Below are 18639 nucleotides of genomic sequence, written 5' to 3' on the forward strand. Positions count from 1 at the left end.
AGAAAACAAGCTGATATGAGCAAAACCAGAACAGACTTAAAAATACTCACTTTAATTCAGAATATTTAGTGTATTTACAAGAGAAAGTTTCTCTCTGGTCAAGGGACTAGAGACTGAAAAATCCATGCTACAGAAAAGTGGACAACCTGCACTGGTGCAGGCCAATTGATATTTTTTTTATGTCTGGTTCACCCAGGGTAATTCCAGTGAAAAAGTGATGGAGACAGGCTGGGGATGGTACCAAATGGGTCCCACAGCCAAGCAGCAACGACAGAACGCAGTCCAGGAAGTAGTGTGAAGTTATTCAACAGTTGCTAAAGTATCTATACAGGCACATACACAGTCCCATTTGCAGTTAGATTCATTGAATCATCCATATGTAGATAAGCAGGTAGACACAAGCCTACCAACCCATGTGTAAGCACAGATTTGCAGAGGTGTTCATGCTACCTATGCTCATGCATTGGTACCACCTCACCCAGGCACATGCACACACTCCTTGCCACCCTGCACTTGGACAAACACACAGGCGTTTTGTTAATGCTAATTTAGATGCTTCCTAGATACAGAAAAAAAACTTGAGAAAAAAAGCACCAAGCCTCTTATCTGACTCACTGGCTTGGAATCCCTACTTCTCTGGAGCCTGAGAGACATGGTGTAGAAAGGATAATGTCCTCCTGTTTCTGGCAGAGAACCAACTCTGCATCTTCTAGGAGTCTTTTGCTACAGCGATACCTACTAGTTGCTACTGGTTGACACCAAGAGGGGGCAATCCTCTCCTGCTCCCAGAAATAGGCACGTCCTCCCACCACTTCCTCTGAGTCAGATTTGGCTGTCAAAAGGCTGCAATATGAGCCACTTCAACTTCAACTGGTTGATCTCGCAGAAAAATAGATCTGCAAGAAGTGAGTGAGTACTTTGATATCTGAACGGTCAGCTTAACCAAAGCACCCTACAAGTTTTCCCATCACATGATGTGTGGAACATCTGTTCCAGCAACAACTTGTCCATAGAAGCTGATTGATGATCAAGTCATTCAGAGCTCCTATGTGCATCTTGGTCAGAGTCCACACACCACTTCCTTTATGAGGTGCTTTCCCTCCTTGGGAAAGGAGGTGTTGCAGAGGTCTGCTGTGGCTTAAAGGTGTTGAACTACATGGTGGTTAAGAAGCAAACCTCAGCCTTCCTCCAGCAGAATATGCTGCTGTTTCCGACAAACCCAGCTGACGAGTGTTACAAAGAAAGGGAAAGAAAGAGAGCTATGATCCCCTCTTAATAGTCAAAGGCAGCTAAAAGCAGAAATAGATTAAAGATGGTTGTGGAGGCTACAAGGTTGAGGAGAGTTCTGGTTTAGCAAAGCTTCTTGAACAGCGTCACTGCAGCCACTGAGCTCCATCTGGTTGAGAACACAGCTGATGTGCTCCACAGTGGCAGCATGGCCCTTCTGCAGTTTCCACAGTCTGAGCATCTCATACTGGGCATCTCGCAATCGCCGGTGCTCCAGCTCAATCCGCTCCAGGTCACAGTCACTCAGGCCCAGGCGCCGCACAAACTCCTTCCACCGAGATGGCGGCACCTGATCCACCACAGTGTACAGAATAGCAGGGTCTGTGATAAAGAGAGAAAACCATGAGAAGCAAGATTCTTCAACCTCAAGGAGGATGTGAATAATCCAGGGCAGGAGATTGCCTTGGTATCTTACATTTCCCCCTCTTGTTCAAGTCTTCTGCCGTTTTCCAGAGTAATCACACAGACTCGTGTGACGTCCAAACTTGCTCTTATCCCCCAAAATGTAATGGGAATGTTTCTGTATGTTCTCGTATAAGGTTATGAGCAGAGTCAAGCACATATGCTTGCTGCCATACATTCTTGAAAAAGAATGAATTACTGAAATTATTCTGGGTCACTATCCCAGAGGCATTAAGACTGACAGCGTATCAACACATATGACAATCCATTTTGCTACTAAGGAAAAGAGACAACAGAAAGGCCTTGCACAGATATTTAGTATATACAGACTTATAGGCTCTGAGCATGCTTCTGCCTTTTTACTGTGCCATGCACAGGATACACATTCAGGTCATGTACACTGGGTAAGGTCTGTCCAGTATACCCCCAGCTGCATCCACATAATTAGGTTCTTGTTTGACTAGGGAAGGAGAGAAGGATGAAGGAGTTTCACTTACTGTCCGGGAGCTGTGTCTTCCTGGCAGGTCTGACACAGTCTGGTAACTCATGTGAACTCTGTGGCAGAGGTTCAGATGATAGGGTTGCATTTTCTGGCAATTCTGTTTCCTTCTGGGATTCAGGAACAAGGGTGGAAATTTCATTTCTCTTTTCCTCACCCTGAAATACACATTACATATTCCAGAATCACCCACAGCAGCACAGTACACCTGTCTCCTGCAAGTAACCACTAGCTTTATATGCTAAAATTTATCCAAGATAGGTGGGGAGTGGGTGTTGAGATCTTAATTCTTCCTACATGCCTTGTTTCAGCAGAAGATACTAAACATTTCTTTCCAGCAGAACCCAAAAGAGTTTAACTTTCTTTTGTCACCATGAAACAGCAGTCTGGAAAAAAATACTTATTTACAAAATCAAGTAGGGCTGGGACCCAAAATCACCACCATTCTAGAAGTTCCACATGTTACCTTTCCATCAGCCTCCTCTCTAAGGCTGTGAAAACCCCACCTCAGCTGCTGCATGGGCCATCTTATTTGCAGAGTTACCTTGGACCTCAGAGAATACTGTGAAGCAGCACTGAGAGGCTTCTGGAGTCAAGATCTGAAGTGAAGTAAAATTAATTAAATCCTCCAAGCTTGGGGTACCCAGAGAGAAAAGGGGATTAAGGCCCAACTATCTGGACAAAATGCATCCAGAAATAAAGAAAAAAAAAAAGCAAAAAGCCAGAAGTTTGAAAAGCATCCTCTAGAAGAGAGGAAGTAAAGTGTTATGGCTCTACGCTCTACAGGAAAAGACTTCTGAGTTAAACAACCCTATTATCAGCTCACTTGAAAATACAAGGCCTGAAAATAGCCCATGGGGAAAAATATTACTCCAGATCCTAGGATAACATGTTTGAAAGTGGAAGGTAAGCTCTTATACCCATCATCCTGCTCACCTCTGATACCATCTCCTTGGTTGTCTGTGGTAAAGAAACTTCAAAGAAAGAAAGAAAAAAGCAGAAATTATTTTCACTTCCTCTCATTCCAGAGAAAACCAGAAAGCAGCTATTCACAATCCTGCCCTCAAAAATGTTTTATAGCAAAATACACATCCCAGAAATAAGCTCATGTGCACTTCCAGTCACAGCTATGGGTCTGGATGCAGAACTGCAACAAGAGCCTTGACTATTTCATTCTTGTGCTACTTGGGCCTTGCAGCAGAGCAAAGTAAGGGGATTCCACTTTCTCCCTCACGCATGCACACACAAAACCACATAGAGAAACAGTGTCTATCCCAATCAGCATCACTGCACATGCCACTGTACTCACCACAGGAGTCGAAAGACAACACTACCCTATTTTTCTGGACCAGCTTCCCTACTTTATGTGCAACGCAGAGGATAGAGATAAATCCAAATATTGCAACAAGGGTGCCAAGTACAAGGTTTCCATCTGGACAAAAGGAAGAGAGCAAAAATGCATGAGTGACTAAGAAAAGAAGAGGTAAGTGATAGAGGAAGAACAGCAAGTAAAGATTTGCAAATGGTAGGGAGAAAAAGGATAATGGTTTGACAAAGTGGAAAATATAACCCTTTACAAAAGGCATTAAGAGAACAACACCCCATAATGAAAAGATTCCACTACCCATCAGTCCCCTGAGTACTCACTCAGCCCAGATGAAGTCGGTGAGGTAGCGACAGGGCTAGGACACCGCAAGCAGTCTTCTCCAGTGCAGCTGAAAGAGCAAATCAGAGGGGTGACTACACATGCAATGAAACTCTAGCCATTTGCAACCATCCTAATTAACAGAAAATCCAGGTGAGCCTGCAAAGCAGAGCAATGCAGTGTGACTAGTGACTTTGGGCTCTTAGTGATCTGATGCCTACTGATGGAAGAGACTGGGGGTGAAGACCTACTTGCCCCAGAAAGGCAATTAGAATATTGTAAAGTTATGTCTAGATAAAAAGAGTCATGAGAAGAATTTCTTTCCCCTGTGCAGCTCCTGCACACTACTCAGTGATGGGGCATACAGAGTAAAAATCCTCACCTGTTGCAAGGCTTGCAAATATTACTACGTGACAAGAAGAACTGAGGCTTACACCTGCAAATTGCATCTTTGTTCTTTGAACCTGTAGGAAAAAAAAAAAAAAAAAAAAAAAAAAAAAAGAAACTGTTGCGTAATCTGGACAGAGAAGAAAACAAAGGGAAAAAATCCAATCCAAGACAGATGAGAGATTATCCTTTTTTAAGCCTGGAAAACTGCTACTGAAGAAGAGAAAGGATTTGATGTACATATAAAAACAGAGCTGGGGGAGGATAGAAGTAATAAAAATAAGAGTGCCACTGTTCTGAAGGTGGGCACCTCTGTAGAGGCTTGGAAAGGGACTACAATTACAGAGCAGCTGAAATTAGTATAATGTGCAAAAAGCAGTAAAAGTCACTCAAGTTCAAGCACGACAGGAAGGGGAACCACATTAGTCAGGCCAAGGTTAGGGAGAAGTGGTCCCTGAGCAGCTGGAACTGGTGAGGAAGTCAGTTCTGGGCAGGGAGAAATCACTCCAAGTCATGGGACACGTAAGAACTCTTCTGATGTCGTGAGTGGGAGAAATGAAAGAACTATTGCTTCTAAGCAAGTCACAGGAGAGAGCCTGAGTAAAACAGGTGTGGGGAGGTGCAGGCAAGAACAGTGATGGAAGGACATCAAATTGCATGAGAGGAGGGGAAAACGTACTAGAATAAGGAGTATGCATTCTGTGGCAACTGAGGGATGAGAATAAAATAGTTCTACATCAGTGAAGAGGGAAGGAAGCTGCTCAAGGCTTAAGTGTGGAAACTGTGACAAGGTGATTGAGCACTAGAGGGAACACATTCACCAGTGAAACAGCAAACCTCACATTGAGCAGGGTAAGAGATGGAAAAGGGATCAGGAGCAGCACAGTTTGCAAAGAAGAGAGGATAGCTTTAATACAAGGAGGGCATAGGAGCAGCTGGACTGGAAGCATGGCCTGCTGGATGATTAAAGAATAATGACTGCGTTAATTATAATTGTATCTTTTGTACAGATCATGACCAGCTGAATAAGATGTTCAGAGGGGAGTGTGTGTCCTTGGGCTGGAAGGCAGCAACTAAGGAATGTATGTATGTGCAGACTTTTAAGACCAGTCAACATGTGAATGGGCACAGATGTGTGCTGTCTTGTTTGGCTGCATAGTCAGATCTGCCCGTGCAACCTTATAAAAGAGCTAATCAAGGATATAAAGTCAGTGTTGCATCCAATACTGACTCGTGCTTTCTCAGTCATCACATGAAAAGAAGACATTAAAGGCACATGGAAAGACCTAGACTACAGACAGTATTGTTTACTTAAGATCTCTGATTTCTGACTGGAGATGAGGCACCTTGGGACAGCTAACACAAGTACTTCTCCCAGACACTGGCATCATCACAAGGTAAAGCCCAATGCTACTGGGTATAGTTCAATATTACAAGTAGCTCTTTTCTGTAGAACACTGCACAGAACACTGTGCTCATTCAGCAACTGACTGACAAGCAGTTCAGCTGAGCACTGGGACCGGAGGTATTTTCATCCATCATACTCAAAGTGCTTCCAGCAGTTAGTAGGGGAAATGTGGTGAGCATCAGGAGAAAGACAAACAAGGAAAGTAAGGGGAAATCTGCTCTAGAACATAAAGACTTTGCTTCAAAATAGGCAAGGCAGAGGCACCAAAATTAAGTAGAAAGTAGCTCCTCACAACAGCCAAAACCAAGAAGCCATTCAAGGACAAAAGAAAGCAGCTATGATAAGAAGCAGGGATTGATGCCAGAGCAGGCAAAAAATCACAGTCTTTCTGGGGAAAAAGAGCAGCCAAGCCCCAGTTGTTCCAAAACCTACCATCCTTTCAGTGCAAGGCACTGCAGCATATCAGAAAGTCTACCCTACTACAGTACATTTGCCCTGGAGCCATATCCATGCCATACTCACAGCTGGCAATAATCCCATTGGCACACGAGCTGCAGTTCCTACACTGGAAGAATTCAGACTCGGAATCAATCTGATACTGATTCTTCTGACAGCCACATATAGTATCTTGCTGTGGGGTGCAGGGGGTCTCTATTATCTGCTGGAGTTCTGAAGAAAGAAAGGAGAAATCTTTACTCCACCCTCTTCCTTCATCTTCAACTGAGAGCAGTTATGATGATAGGTATTGTTCTCCCCTAATTTTCACAGAAAAAGGCCAGAAAGGCCTGCAAACTGCATCTCAGACTGTACTAATTTGGTGACCCTTATTCCTGTTGTCCCCAATCGCTCCCCATACAGTGTCTTACCCATTCAATTGCTTACTTTTCCAAGCTCCCTTGCCCACCTTTGCCATCCTCTGCAGCCCTCATCCACCACCATTTTCCTCAGACCCTGCAGATCTGACAGTAACTCACCTGTACGGCAGCGTGTGCACCGGAAGCATTTAGACATGGTGTTATCAACAGCTGTGAATGTGCCGTTGGCACAAGGAAGACAGACAGTTGCCTGGTCGGGCCCATCACAGTCTTTTGCCTTGTAGGTACCTGCAAGAATATCATTTAACAGAGCTCTGACAGGAAGGCAAATGCATTGTCTAAGGGAGGACAGGAGTCACTGGTTCCTCAAAGAAGCCCTGGGGTTGATGGCATAAGGATCAAGTATGCTTCCTCTCACTGGTGTGAATGACACTGACAGCCCATAAGAGGAGAAAAGTAATACGAATAAATAAAAGGAATATTAATTTATCTGAGTAGGGATAGGTACCAAGCAAAGGGAGAGTTGATTAGCTGTAGGAAAGAGACAGTTTAAGAGTGCAGGACAGGGAGATGCCTCCAAGGTGAAAGTCACTACTACTGTATTTATTTTGTGTACCTGCATGACACCTCATGCAGCAGTGGGTCTTTCTGGGGTGTAGGTATTGTCCCAGTTGACAGTGCATCTGTTTCTTTTCTCTCCTCAGAGGGTTAGAGGGGTCTCTTCCATCCAAAGCTACCTGACGGACTTGCAGTCTATATGGCAGTGGAGTAACTTCTACAGATTCCTTTGTCAACACACAGACAAAAATTAGAATAACCTGTAAATAGAGAGGAAGGGAGGGAGAGGAGAGAAACAAGGTGAAAAAACATTATATCCTCATGCAGACTGCACCTCTGACTTCCGCACTTAGAATTAAATCATGAGTTCCGTTTACTTGGCTAACTCTGGTAATGGGACCCTCCACTGGCAAAAGTGTGTGGGGAGATATTTACAAAAATAAACCCTAACAAACCAATACCTGCCATCTGTGATATTAATATACTGTTCAATGGCCTCTATGGCAAACTGGTTGTGTATAAAACAAATATTTCTCATGATGTGCATTTTATACATGGAATGCCTTGAAAATGCTGCAGCTTGCATAAAAGTTACACAAGAGCAAATAAATGCTTTTATTAAGGAAGGCAGTAAGGCTGTCCATGTAGAAACAGTTCCACAGAGTAGAATGCACCCAGTACTTGAAGTTCTACTGAATAAATACACAAGATGGGAAGTTTGGAATAAGACAGCAAAGGAGGATATCACTGCCTGCAAAGTACAGGAAATCTTCCAAAATGCCAAAATGCCTCCTGAGCAAGCCAGAGCTAGAAATGTGGGAAAGTTAGGTTTTTGACTTCTCCCAGTGTCAAATGTACATTCTTCCTCTAAACTGCAGCTGTTAACAATCAGCCTGTACAGTTTGACACAAAAATGAGCAGTTTCTTCTTTTTTTAAACTCCATTAAGATTCAGTTTCTATTTTTCCACTTGAAAGTTAGTGTTGTCATGCCAATCTTAACAGAAATATTAAGATTGGCATGACTGCCATATGACTGTAAGAGAGTGTGACTTTGTACACCCACACACACATGAACCAAGGGTTAAAAGCACAGCCTGTACCAATAATGAAGGATGCCGTTCCTTGGACACTGTTTTCACAACACTATTCCTAGCATTAAAATTGAGAAATATACTGCTTATGTAATGGCCAAAAGGTCTCCACTGTGGTAAGACCACAGCATAAATGACTCATCAGCAAAAGATCCTGTACAAGAAGGATGATTAAGAAGATTGCAGCATATCACAAATACAACTCCTTTGCCTGTTTGCCCAGTAGAAAAACAGACCTCAGGCATGCATTTCAAACATTCAGATAAAAAAAGAAACATACAACAACAAAAAGGTTAAAAAAGCCCAACAAAACAAAACCAGGAAAAACTTGGCCCAACTTGCTGCAGTCAGCAAGTTTCTACAGCGAAGACCCATCCCATACCAACCAATGGGTCCTGAAGAGTATGAAAGATTTGTCCAAAAACTACTTTATAGTACCATGAAGAAGTCCAGCAGTATGATTAAGACTTGGCAACCTGCATCCCTTGTCATCTTCTTTGCTCACAAGTGATCCTGACCACACCATCTGGACATCCATGTGTTGATGCATCTGAGTATGTTACAAGATGTAACAATGAATTCTAAGTACCAGATCATGTGAACGATGAAAATCAACTAATTTTTTTGCAAATGAACACTGTCTTGCCAATATAATCTCAAAGTTTTACTACACTACCTTCCCTCTAATTGTAATGTTTTCCCAGCTTGCTTTTTTGAAAGTGTGTTTTTGAAGATGCCCTGCAGTACAGGCACAGCTTCAGAGTTCCTTTGGTTGGTTGGTTGGTTGGGGTTTTTTTGCTTTTTCAGCTAGGAGAGTTATAGTAAAACCAAAGTTAATGTTGGGGGTTCAGTGTTTTTCTATTACTGTGTCAATTTAAAGAATTTTTCCCATTATCATGCCAATGGAGCTGGCCGGGTTACACCCAGGATCTTTGATGACTCTGGACAAAAGGGGTAGGTGGGATCGGCTTCGAGAGGGGCACTCGTGCTTCCGGAGGGGACTCGTGTTTCCAGGAAGCTCAGAGGAGGATTCCCCGTCTGGAGCCACGCAGCCGAAGGCAGGAGAGCCAGACCCTCTGTGATCACCTGCCCTGCATCTGCCCCGCTCCAGCCTCCTGCCTCTGCAGACACAGCTGAGCACCAGAACCCAAACGGTGAGCGAGGAGCTGCCCGCCCCAGCCGCTCCCACCCGAGACCAGTGTGGCCGCTGCCGCCCCCTCCTGCCTCCGCTCCCGCTGAGAGAGAGTGTGCCCACAGCTAAAGAAAGGACTGGAACCGAGTAATCTGTTCTGTTTTGTTGGTAATTTTAACAACTGCTGTTGTTTCTGCTTGTACGGTTAGATATATTAGTAAAAGAGCTGTTATTCCTACCCCCTTATCTCTGCCTCAGAGTCTTAATTCAATTATAATACTCGGGGGGAGTGGAATTAAAGTCTCTATTTCAAAGGAAAACTTCTGCCTTTATCGGCAGACACCTGTCCTTCAAACCAGGACATAAGGTGACCACATGGCAACCACTCGGTAGTGAAAGAGTGACCCAATGAAGGGTGAGAAGACTCCTTATAGTCATGGTTTTGATCCAGACTGTCGCTTGAGGGATAGAGAGTTTAGATCATAAGGGTGTAATTGCCCAGGGATTTCCTTGTTGGGGTTCCCTTTTTTGAGGCACCTGGCTTAAACTACCATTTAACACAGTTGTTTTTACCAATAAATCTGTCTGACGGAGATGAGAGCCTGATATTAAAAAATTCTTTAGCAGTTTTCCCTCCTCTAGACACATTCAAGGATCTTCAAATCTTTGAGAGGTTCCAAACTGCTGCCAGCACTCCGATGAGGCTGCACCAGCACTGAGCACAGCAGATGATCCCCCCTCTGCCCGGCTATGCTGCCGTGTTTGATGCCCCCCAGGACAGGGTTTGTGCCCCCTGGGCTGCCCAGGCACACCCTGCTGACTCACTGAGATGCTGCCCACACCCCAGGGCTCTCCCTGCAGGGCACTCCCCAGACATTCCTCTCCCAGTTTAGATTTATGCCTGGCGGTAACTCGGTTCCCAGCTTCAGGATCCAGCATTTGGACTTGTACAATTTCATTCCAATAATCATTGCTCAATGCTCCAATTTATCTAGAATAAATACACTGAACAGAACTGGCCCTAGAATTGAGCCTTGAGGAACACTGCCAGGCAGATTTAGCTCGGTTTACCAAGCACTGAAGCCTCAAGTCATTGATAAGAGTTTGCCAAGGCAAAGTTTATAGGTTTTCTGCAAGTGAAATAAACTGAATTTCCATTTTCAGATGTACAGTACAGTCCACTTGCCAGGATAAAAAAAACAGTACCCACTAAGCAACTTCTGAGAGACAACGTGTATTACCTAAGCCAAGTGATAATTCAAACCACATGTGATGCACAAAACTGATTCATACCTTCTCACTCACTTCAGTGAGTAGGGATGACCCAGGGAAAACAGAGTCAGCAGAAAGTCTAGCATTTACTTCTGAAACTGCTGCAGGAATAACCAAAATATGGCAGAATGCTGCTTCCTTAAAACATTCCACCCCTCTGGGTGACAGCTGTGTTCCCTGCACATTCTCCTTACATATAAGGCAGCCCTAGTTGCTTCCCATGCCTTATGCCGGCACTTCACCTACAATGAAAAATGGCACAACAGCTCAAGCCCAAAAGCTCTTCTATGCAAGGTTTTGTCAGCTGAGACAGGAGTTAGGAGCCTTTCCATAATTTTCACACTCAAATATTCTTGAATCACTGCCACCACTACAATTTACACCCTTGTTCCTGCTTCTGCCTCACCAGGCCATGCACAGAGAACTGCAATGAGGTGATATTCCCCCAGAATAAGGCAAAAGAAGAAAGGAAGGGCAAAGATAAAAGTGAAGAACAGAGCAAGATGCCAGAAAGATGGGTGAGAGGGTGGAAATAAGGGACATCTGAGAGCAGTGTTCTCAGGACAAGGAGACATAAAGCACAGTACCTGTGTAGCATGTCAGTGCTGTCCCATATTATCACCTCACAAGACTGGGAAATGCCAAATTATTCAGCATGGATGGCTACAGCCCTGCTGTGATCTGCCAGGCTCCTCCTGCAGGGAGAAGGGTGGAGGGAGCAGGTACAGCGACACACAGGTCATTTTGCTATCTTTAATACTGTTGATTCAATATTGCTTAAAAAAAACTACACCATACTAGTAGTTATAACTATCTATATTGTGTTGTAAATAATTATTAATTAGTCTCTTAGTCTCAGCATTATCATCACCAGTGAAATAAATATTTTATTCATATAAATATATTTAGTTTGTCATTCTTAATTCTCAGGGAGCAAGTTGCATGAAGATTCCATTGTAATAACTTAATCAACCACTGCTCTCAAAAAAGGCTTCCATTTTGCAAACTCCATTTTTAAACTAAATAACTGCCTGCAAATACAAGGCATTATGAGTCATTAGAGTCTCAAATTATTTCGTAACAGCAAGTTACCTTGGCTTAAGAATCCAGCATGACACATGCCCCATGCACAAGTATTCTACATATGAATCATCTGTTAGCCTTTTTAATGAGTCATAAAAAATTACTCAGCTTGGAGGCTTCAACAAAAATCAATATCTTGCTCAGACTAATGAGCTGCCAAAGAAATCAGGGTACAGGATTTACTCTTATGTTCTTTGTCTGGTTCAACCATTTCCAAAAGCTCTTTGAGGTTTGCATCAGTTTTAGTTTGCTAAACAAAGATGAAAGGGAAACCAGAACTTCTGCTTTACGCATTGAGAAATCTGCATTAAAGCAATATTTACAGGAAGCTTTTGTCATTGCTCACTAAAATCTAGAAAGGACAAAAGAAGGCTACAAGAACTACTATTATAAATAATCTTCCATTTTATGAAGATCAGATGAAAGAATGCTGTATTTCAGGCCTTGTCTAAAATCAAGAGACTAGTAATACTTTTGATACAATTAAGAAAGGCCTTAGAAATCTTAACTTCAAACCAAAAGAAAACTGTGATTATCTATAAAGATTGTGGACTTCACATCATAAAATATCATAAAGTATATAAAGTTAGAAGGCTTTATTTCATATTAGTAGAGATTAAGAAAATAATGGAGAAGTCATTAGGTGGTAACGACCGTAAGAAAATTTCTTTGGATGTTTTCCCTCCGAGGACACTGTGCTGAACACAGAGTGCCACATTCACTGACCCTCGACACCCCAGCACTTTGCCTGCCTGTTTTCAGGGCTGAGTTCAACTGTGCTGCTGTACAGCCTCACATCAGAGTGCTGATGGAACAGGAGCCATGGGAAGGCTCAGTGGGGTCCTTACTTTTCCATCCTGAAGTGATTTTCAGATGGCATGAGCTCTCTGCCCCTGCCCACACTGAGCCACACACGGACCTGCTCATGCTCCTCGTCAGTGACACACTAGGTGAATTTTTATGTCAGGTTAATTGTCAAATGCTGAGTCCTACTGATCGAACAAATATATTCCTGTTTGGTTTAATAGAGAAATGTAGTGACAGTGTTTTGAGATATGCTTTCCACTGTCAGGTTCCTAAAAGCATAACCCAAAGATACGTGTTAGCAAAGGAAGCACTCAGCTATCCAGAGTTTACAAAAGAGAACACAAGGCATCTGCCCCAAATATAAACAAAGCATCTTTGTGATAACTAAAGAAAATGGGTAAGAAAGAGCAAAATGACAACACTGGGTTTACCACAAATAATACTGCTAATGCAGAAAATTGATTACTTAATGAAAAGGGAAAGGCATCCAAACTGTCAGTACTGGCTACTTGTGAGAACAAAAATTGCCACATAAGTGTACTTAGTACAGACCCTAATATAAACGTTTCATTTGGCTAGAAGTAGTTAGTCCTAAAAATAGAAATTAAAATTAGATTAATAAGCAGTAAAAGTTTAATTAGTCTGATTGGAGGAAACAATCAGAAATGCAATCAAATGCTATGAATTATTAGGAAAGGATTTGAGAACAAAACCAAGAGTGTTGTTATGACAATATATAAAGCATTCAATGTGACCTGCAGTTCTGGTCCCCAACCTTAAGAATATAAATTTACCCAGATATAATACAATGAAAAGTAAAAAGGACCATCACTGATACAGACTGACTGCCACAAAGGAATATAAAAGAGAAAGGCTATAAAAGAGAAAACTGAGCCAAGGATACTGCAGCAGGCTCAAAGTCATGAATGCCAAAAAGAAGGTGAACTGGGATGCATGCTCTCTGTCTCCTCCAATACAAGAACTAAGAGGTATCACATAAGACAAGCAGCAGAGAGGTTCAAAACAAACACAGGGAGGTACTTTTACAGCCAACATGTAGCTGAGGTGTGGAAGTCCCTGAGACAGTGCTGGCTCTGCCAGAAATCTGTCCTGGTTCCAAAATTGATCACCACATGGATCACCAGAAGGAAAAAAAAAAAAAAAAAACAACCACTGTCAGCGATCCAAAATACAAAGATGCCATTTCAACCTGGAAACTCCTACAGTCCCAGCTCACTGGAAGCCAGCAAAGTATTCTTATTTTTCGTTGCTGTACACTTGCTCTGCTCCAAAACCATTGGCAGGCACCTGTGACTGGTCACTACTGGAAACAGGATGGTGGCCCAATAACTCTTTCTTACAATGCAGTTGGTGGCCTGGTTTTCAATTTTTATATAAAGTAGCTTCTAACTTCAAAATGGCAGTTTCTCCCCTTACTTTAAAAAGAAATCAGTGCCAAAAGTATCCTTATGGCTATTTTGTCTTTTTTCTTCATAAAAGGTAATTTTATTTAATAAATGAAAATTCCATTTTTATTTTTTTTTTTTCTTCTAATGAGATAGAAAACACCGTGGCCTTAGTGAAGACAAATGCCATTTTGTCCACTGTAAAATTTAGGAGTGCATGGGAAAAAAAGCAGAGGACCTGAAAATGAGTTTAAGGACAGGCAGAAAGAGTGAATGCATGAAAAAAGGCTACAGGAAAATTTTGAGAAAAGAAAGGCTATGAGGCCAAATAGGCTGATATGCAAAATAAATGACAAATGGAAGGGCATGCAACAGAGTGAGACCTGTAACTCTGGGGAAAAAATATATGATTTTATTGAAAAGATAAACATTATCTATAGGGAGCAGCATGTTACTCACAAGTTGAAATGACGTGCAAACAGAAGTGGAAAATATCTTCAAAAAGAAATCCCACTGAAGGACACTTCCTCCAGTATCTTATTTAACTGAAGATAATATAATGAATTTGGGGAATCCAATAGGTTTTGCCATTTTTTGCCAACTGAATGAATAATATCACATATAGTATCTGATTACACCAAATTGTGTACACTAATATTCTTAAGCTAGAAACACACTTTTCAGGTTTTCTAACCGCTTTGAAATATGTCCACAAATCAATGGTTTATGTATCCTACCTAGGTCTCAAGATGGTAAGTGATCCACAGCTAGAGTCAAGGTATTCCTTCTCCTGAGTTTTAATCGTATTGTCCTGCAACTGCTAGCTTTAACTCTATTACCGGGTTTCCAAACTTTTCAAGTGGTAAAAAAAACCCCAAAACCCCACAAATTATCAACTAACCCAACATTATAAGTCCAGGGCAGCCAAGTGCAAGTGTGCATTACTAGGATGCTCAGGTATTTAACGATAAATAGTTCGACCCTGTAACCTCTTCAGAAGAATTTATAGCCATGTCATGATGCTGAGTGACACCACCCCACTGTCCTAGCTTCACCACATATCTGCTGATACTGGATAGCCATTCACATTTGGCAATCAGATTATTCATAAAACTCTCAAATTTCTTTTACAACTTTTTCGCTCGCAAAATCACAATGGGAAGCTTAAAAGTCTTGCCCCACGAAGCCCGGGAAGGCTAAAGAAAATCTACCGGTAAAGCTGAACTCGCTTTTATACAAATCCCGTGGTTTGGGGCGTAGCTACAGCCCGCTAATCTTTGTTCAGACGCCCGCAGAGTGGCATTTGTGTGCGGCCGACTGCACAGTCAAGCGGGGGCGGCTCATCCCCGGCCCCCGCACAGCGACGGCGGGAGCGGAGCGGCTCCGATCCCGGCCTGGGTGGCTCGGTGCCCCGGCGAGCCCCAGCGCCCGGACCGCCCCGCGCGTTAACGGCCGCGCCGCGGGCTCCAGGGAATCCACCACCGTTCCCGTAAACTCAGACGTCTTTTCCCAGAGTCAGGGATAAATCCCGGAAACGGCGACAGAGAACTCGGTGCCCAGCGGGGAGCGGGGAGCGCCGAGAGGGAGGCGGCGAGCACGGCAGTGCCGCTGCCCTGCGGCTCCGCGGGCACCCAGCGGATGGCGCGGCTCAGCTGTCCGACCCGCTACAGCCGCTCCTGCCGCTCCGGCGCCCGCACCAGCGTCCCCTGCGACGACGACCGCCCGCCTCGCCCGCCCGCAGACTCCCCGAGCCCTGCCCCACTGCTGCCCGCCCCGGCATGGGGCTGCCGAGAGGGGAGTCCCAGCCACCCGGAGAGGGCGAGCAGAAAGCGAGCTGTCCACAGACCAGCAGCGACGGGGAGCCCGACGGCGGCCGGGAGGGTCGAAGAGAGCCCGGGCCCGAAATCTCGACGGCGGACACCGCTCTGCGGACCCGCAGTGGGCTGCGGATCCGCGGGACCGGAGCTGTCGACGGGAGAGGCGGTGTCCCGCCGGCGCACGGCCCCGCTCCGTCGGGAGCGACGAAGTCCCCGCCGTGACTTACCGTCCCCAGCGAGGTGCGGGGCAGCGCCGGGCCGCGCATGGCTCCACGGCCCGCTACATCCCCGTGGCAGGGTCCCTCACGTCCAGAGGAAACCGCCCGAGTCTTATCCAGCGCCGGCCGGAGCAGCGCGGAGAGTGACTACCCCGTCTCCAACTTCCTGGCAGCGGCAGCAGGAAAGAGAGCGGCGAGGCGGAGGCGGCCCTCCGCCGAGCCGAGCCCCGCCCGCCCTCCGCCGCGCGAGAGCCGGCCTTGGCAGTATTCCTTAAAATCCTAGACGGACAAGTCGAAAGAAAGCAACTGATGGTACATCGAGTGGCTAAAGCTGCTAGAGAACACACGGGAAAGGAGTCAGAGGAGGTCTGCTGATATCTTAAAGTTCTTGACGCAGGAGTGTTTCACTCTTCAGTTGTACTTTTTTCCACGTGAAAATTAACCATGTACTTGTAAGAAAAAGACTTATTGCATCTTGACTACCTTAATTTTAAAGAAAGGCATTTTTCAGCCACGATCAGCATTTTTAGAGTCTATATGACCATCCTGTACTTTGTAATTTAAAACACATGTTTTCTTGTACACTCCAATGAACCAGCTGTAGAGATAGTGCAAATATAAGCAAAACCAACATGACATTCTGTGTAAGCCCAGCTTCATTAGTATATCCCCTTAGCATGCTTGAAAAACAAAAAAAATACAGCTAGGAATGAGTGGCTAAATGATAAAGAACTCTGCTTCATTTGTTGCCCAAGACTTCCCTTGCTTTCTGGAATTGTCTCTGTACTCCCGTAAAAGACATTAAATCAAGCTATTAAGCATTGTTTTGGAAGAATTTGCCCATTTCAGTAAAAAATGGGTACAATTCATCCCGTGGACTTCCTGAATTACTGCGGAGAAATCCAAACACCTCCACAGACTGTTCCTACAATGGAGTTGCTTACTTGCTGTGTGGAAGCCAACGACGGCACAGGCACAGGAGAAAACAAGGAGGGCACTTTCCCACACTTTGGCTTGGAACAGCTGTGACTTTCCAGCTGCAAGTCTCAGGAGGGAAGGAAATAGCAGAATAACCTGTTATCAGATTGCACCATCTCTGGGGATAGAGGTGGAAAAGATTTTGTCTCGTTCATTTCCTTGCCTCGAATGAGGACAATACAAAGTTAGCCCCTAAAGGGAAAATTCTGGCACACATTCTGTGAAGGAGGAAATAATGTTTTTAATGGGCTGTTTCACGTTTAGCACTTGTTGTCATGTCATGGATCTTCAGCCTTCAAAAAAAAAAAAAAAAAAAAAAAAAAAAAAGGCAAAAAACCACTCCATTTTTTTAGAATCACAAAAATGTCAGAAAAATCCCTGTGAACCTTCGCATTTGACTCCTCCCAAGTTCGGGGAGGGACATCTCACTGCCCACTGCACGTTTGACATTTACACCAATGTCAAACACATCAATGCACATCCACTTCCCAGCTTTCACCAGAGCTCCAGGTCTAGGCCTCCCTCCATCCCTGCCACCTGCAGCCTGCCAGGTCTCCAGTGCTTCCTAAGGTCCTGTGGCTATGGGCTAAGGCCCAGAGGGACCGAACTCACCCTCCTATCACACAACCAGTGGCCTGCAGCTCATCTGACACCCCAACAGCTTTACTTTCAGCCTGCAGAGCTGTATTGGGTTTGCACAACCAGGTTTTAGTAGCAGGGGCACAACAGGAGTGGCTTCTGTGAGAAGCTGCCAGAAACTTCTCAAATGTCTGGCAGAGCCACTGCCAGCTGGCTCCAAGATTGATGCACTGCTGGTCAAGTCCAAGCCCATCAGAAACGGTGGCAATGCCTCTGTGATAACGTATTTAAGAAGGAAAAAAAAAAAAAAATATTGCACAGATGTAATTGTGGCCAGAGAAGAGCAGAGTGAGAAAATGTGAGAGGAACAACTTTGCAGACAGCAAGGTCAGTGGAGACAGAGGTGGAGAAGCTGCTCCAGGCACCAAAGCTGAGATTCCCCTGCAGTCATGATGAAGACCATGGAGGTCCATGGGGATGCAGAGATCCACTTGTAAACCATGGAGGAGCCCCATGCTGGAACAAGTGGATGCTTGAAAGAAGGCTTTGACTCCGTGGGGAGCCTGTGCTGGAGCAGGCTCCTGCCAGGGACCTGCAGACCCGCGGAGAAAGGAGCCCACACTGGAGCAGGTTCCCTGGTAGGACTTGTGACCCTGTGGGGGCTCACGCTGGAGCAGGCTGTTCCGGAAGGACTGCATGCACCCCGTGGCAGAGTGGGTCATGTTGGAACAGCTCTGAAGAACTGTTGCCCGTGGTAAAGGTTCACCTTGAAGAAGACGGTGGGAGGGACCTGCTAGAGCAAGGAAAGGACCCCTGTCTCCCAGAGCAGTGGCAGAAACAATGTGTGATGAACTGACCGTAATCTCCATTCCCTCTCTCCCTGTGCCGCTGCGGTGAGGGAGGTTCGGAAGGGGAAAGGTGTTTTTAAGATTTATTTTACTTCTCATTATCCTGCTCCAATTTTGTTCGTAGTAATTTTAATTATTATCCCCAAGTTCAGCCTGCTTTGCCGGTAGCGGTAATCGATTTGTGATCTCCCTCCGTCCCTGTCTCAACCCGCGAACCTTTCGCTTTGTTCTCTCTCCCCTGCCCACCTGCGGAAGGGAGCAGAAGAGCGGCGCCGGTAGACGCCCGGCACCGGCCCAGCGCCATCCCACACCGCACCGGAGCCGTTCCTCGCCCCGCAGCCCGCCTGGAAGGGGCGGGAACCGCCGGCGAGCGGCGGCGGCGGCGATTGGGCTGAGGGAAGGAGGG

General features: G+C 44.9%; 1 protein-coding gene across 3 annotated transcripts; it reads right to left on the bottom strand.

Annotated features, from left to right (window-relative positions):
• Nucleotides 1-26: 26 nt before the first annotated feature.
• On the bottom strand, nucleotides 27-16066 carry TNFRSF1A (TNF receptor superfamily member 1A). 3 transcript variants are annotated; one of them, XM_056494739.1, is made up of 10 exons: nucleotides 15838-16066; nucleotides 7060-7261; nucleotides 6603-6731; nucleotides 6151-6297; nucleotides 4216-4297; nucleotides 3836-3903; nucleotides 3498-3620; nucleotides 3125-3162; nucleotides 2187-2346; nucleotides 27-1608 (listed from the first exon to the last, which is right to left on the bottom strand). In XM_056494739.1, exons 1-10 carry the CDS (start codon nucleotides 15874-15876, stop codon nucleotides 1307-1309), a joined length of 1290 nt encoding a protein of 429 aa, XP_056350714.1. In that variant the 5' UTR covers nucleotides 15877-16066; the 3' UTR covers nucleotides 27-1306. The 3 variants fall into 3 exon arrangements, with proteins under 3 accessions (XP_056350714.1, XP_056350732.1, XP_056350723.1); XM_056494757.1 differs by lacking the exon at nucleotides 15838-16066 and adding an exon at nucleotides 11085-11168; XM_056494748.1 differs by lacking the exon at nucleotides 3498-3620 and having other exon boundaries at nucleotides 15838-16030.
• Nucleotides 16067-18639: the final 2573 nt, after the last annotated feature.

The sequence above is a fragment of the Oenanthe melanoleuca genome, chromosome 1 (assembly GCF_029582105.1).
Source record: "Oenanthe melanoleuca isolate GR-GAL-2019-014 chromosome 1, OMel1.0, whole genome shotgun sequence".
NCBI lineage: Eukaryota > Metazoa > Chordata > Aves > Passeriformes > Muscicapidae > Oenanthe > Oenanthe melanoleuca.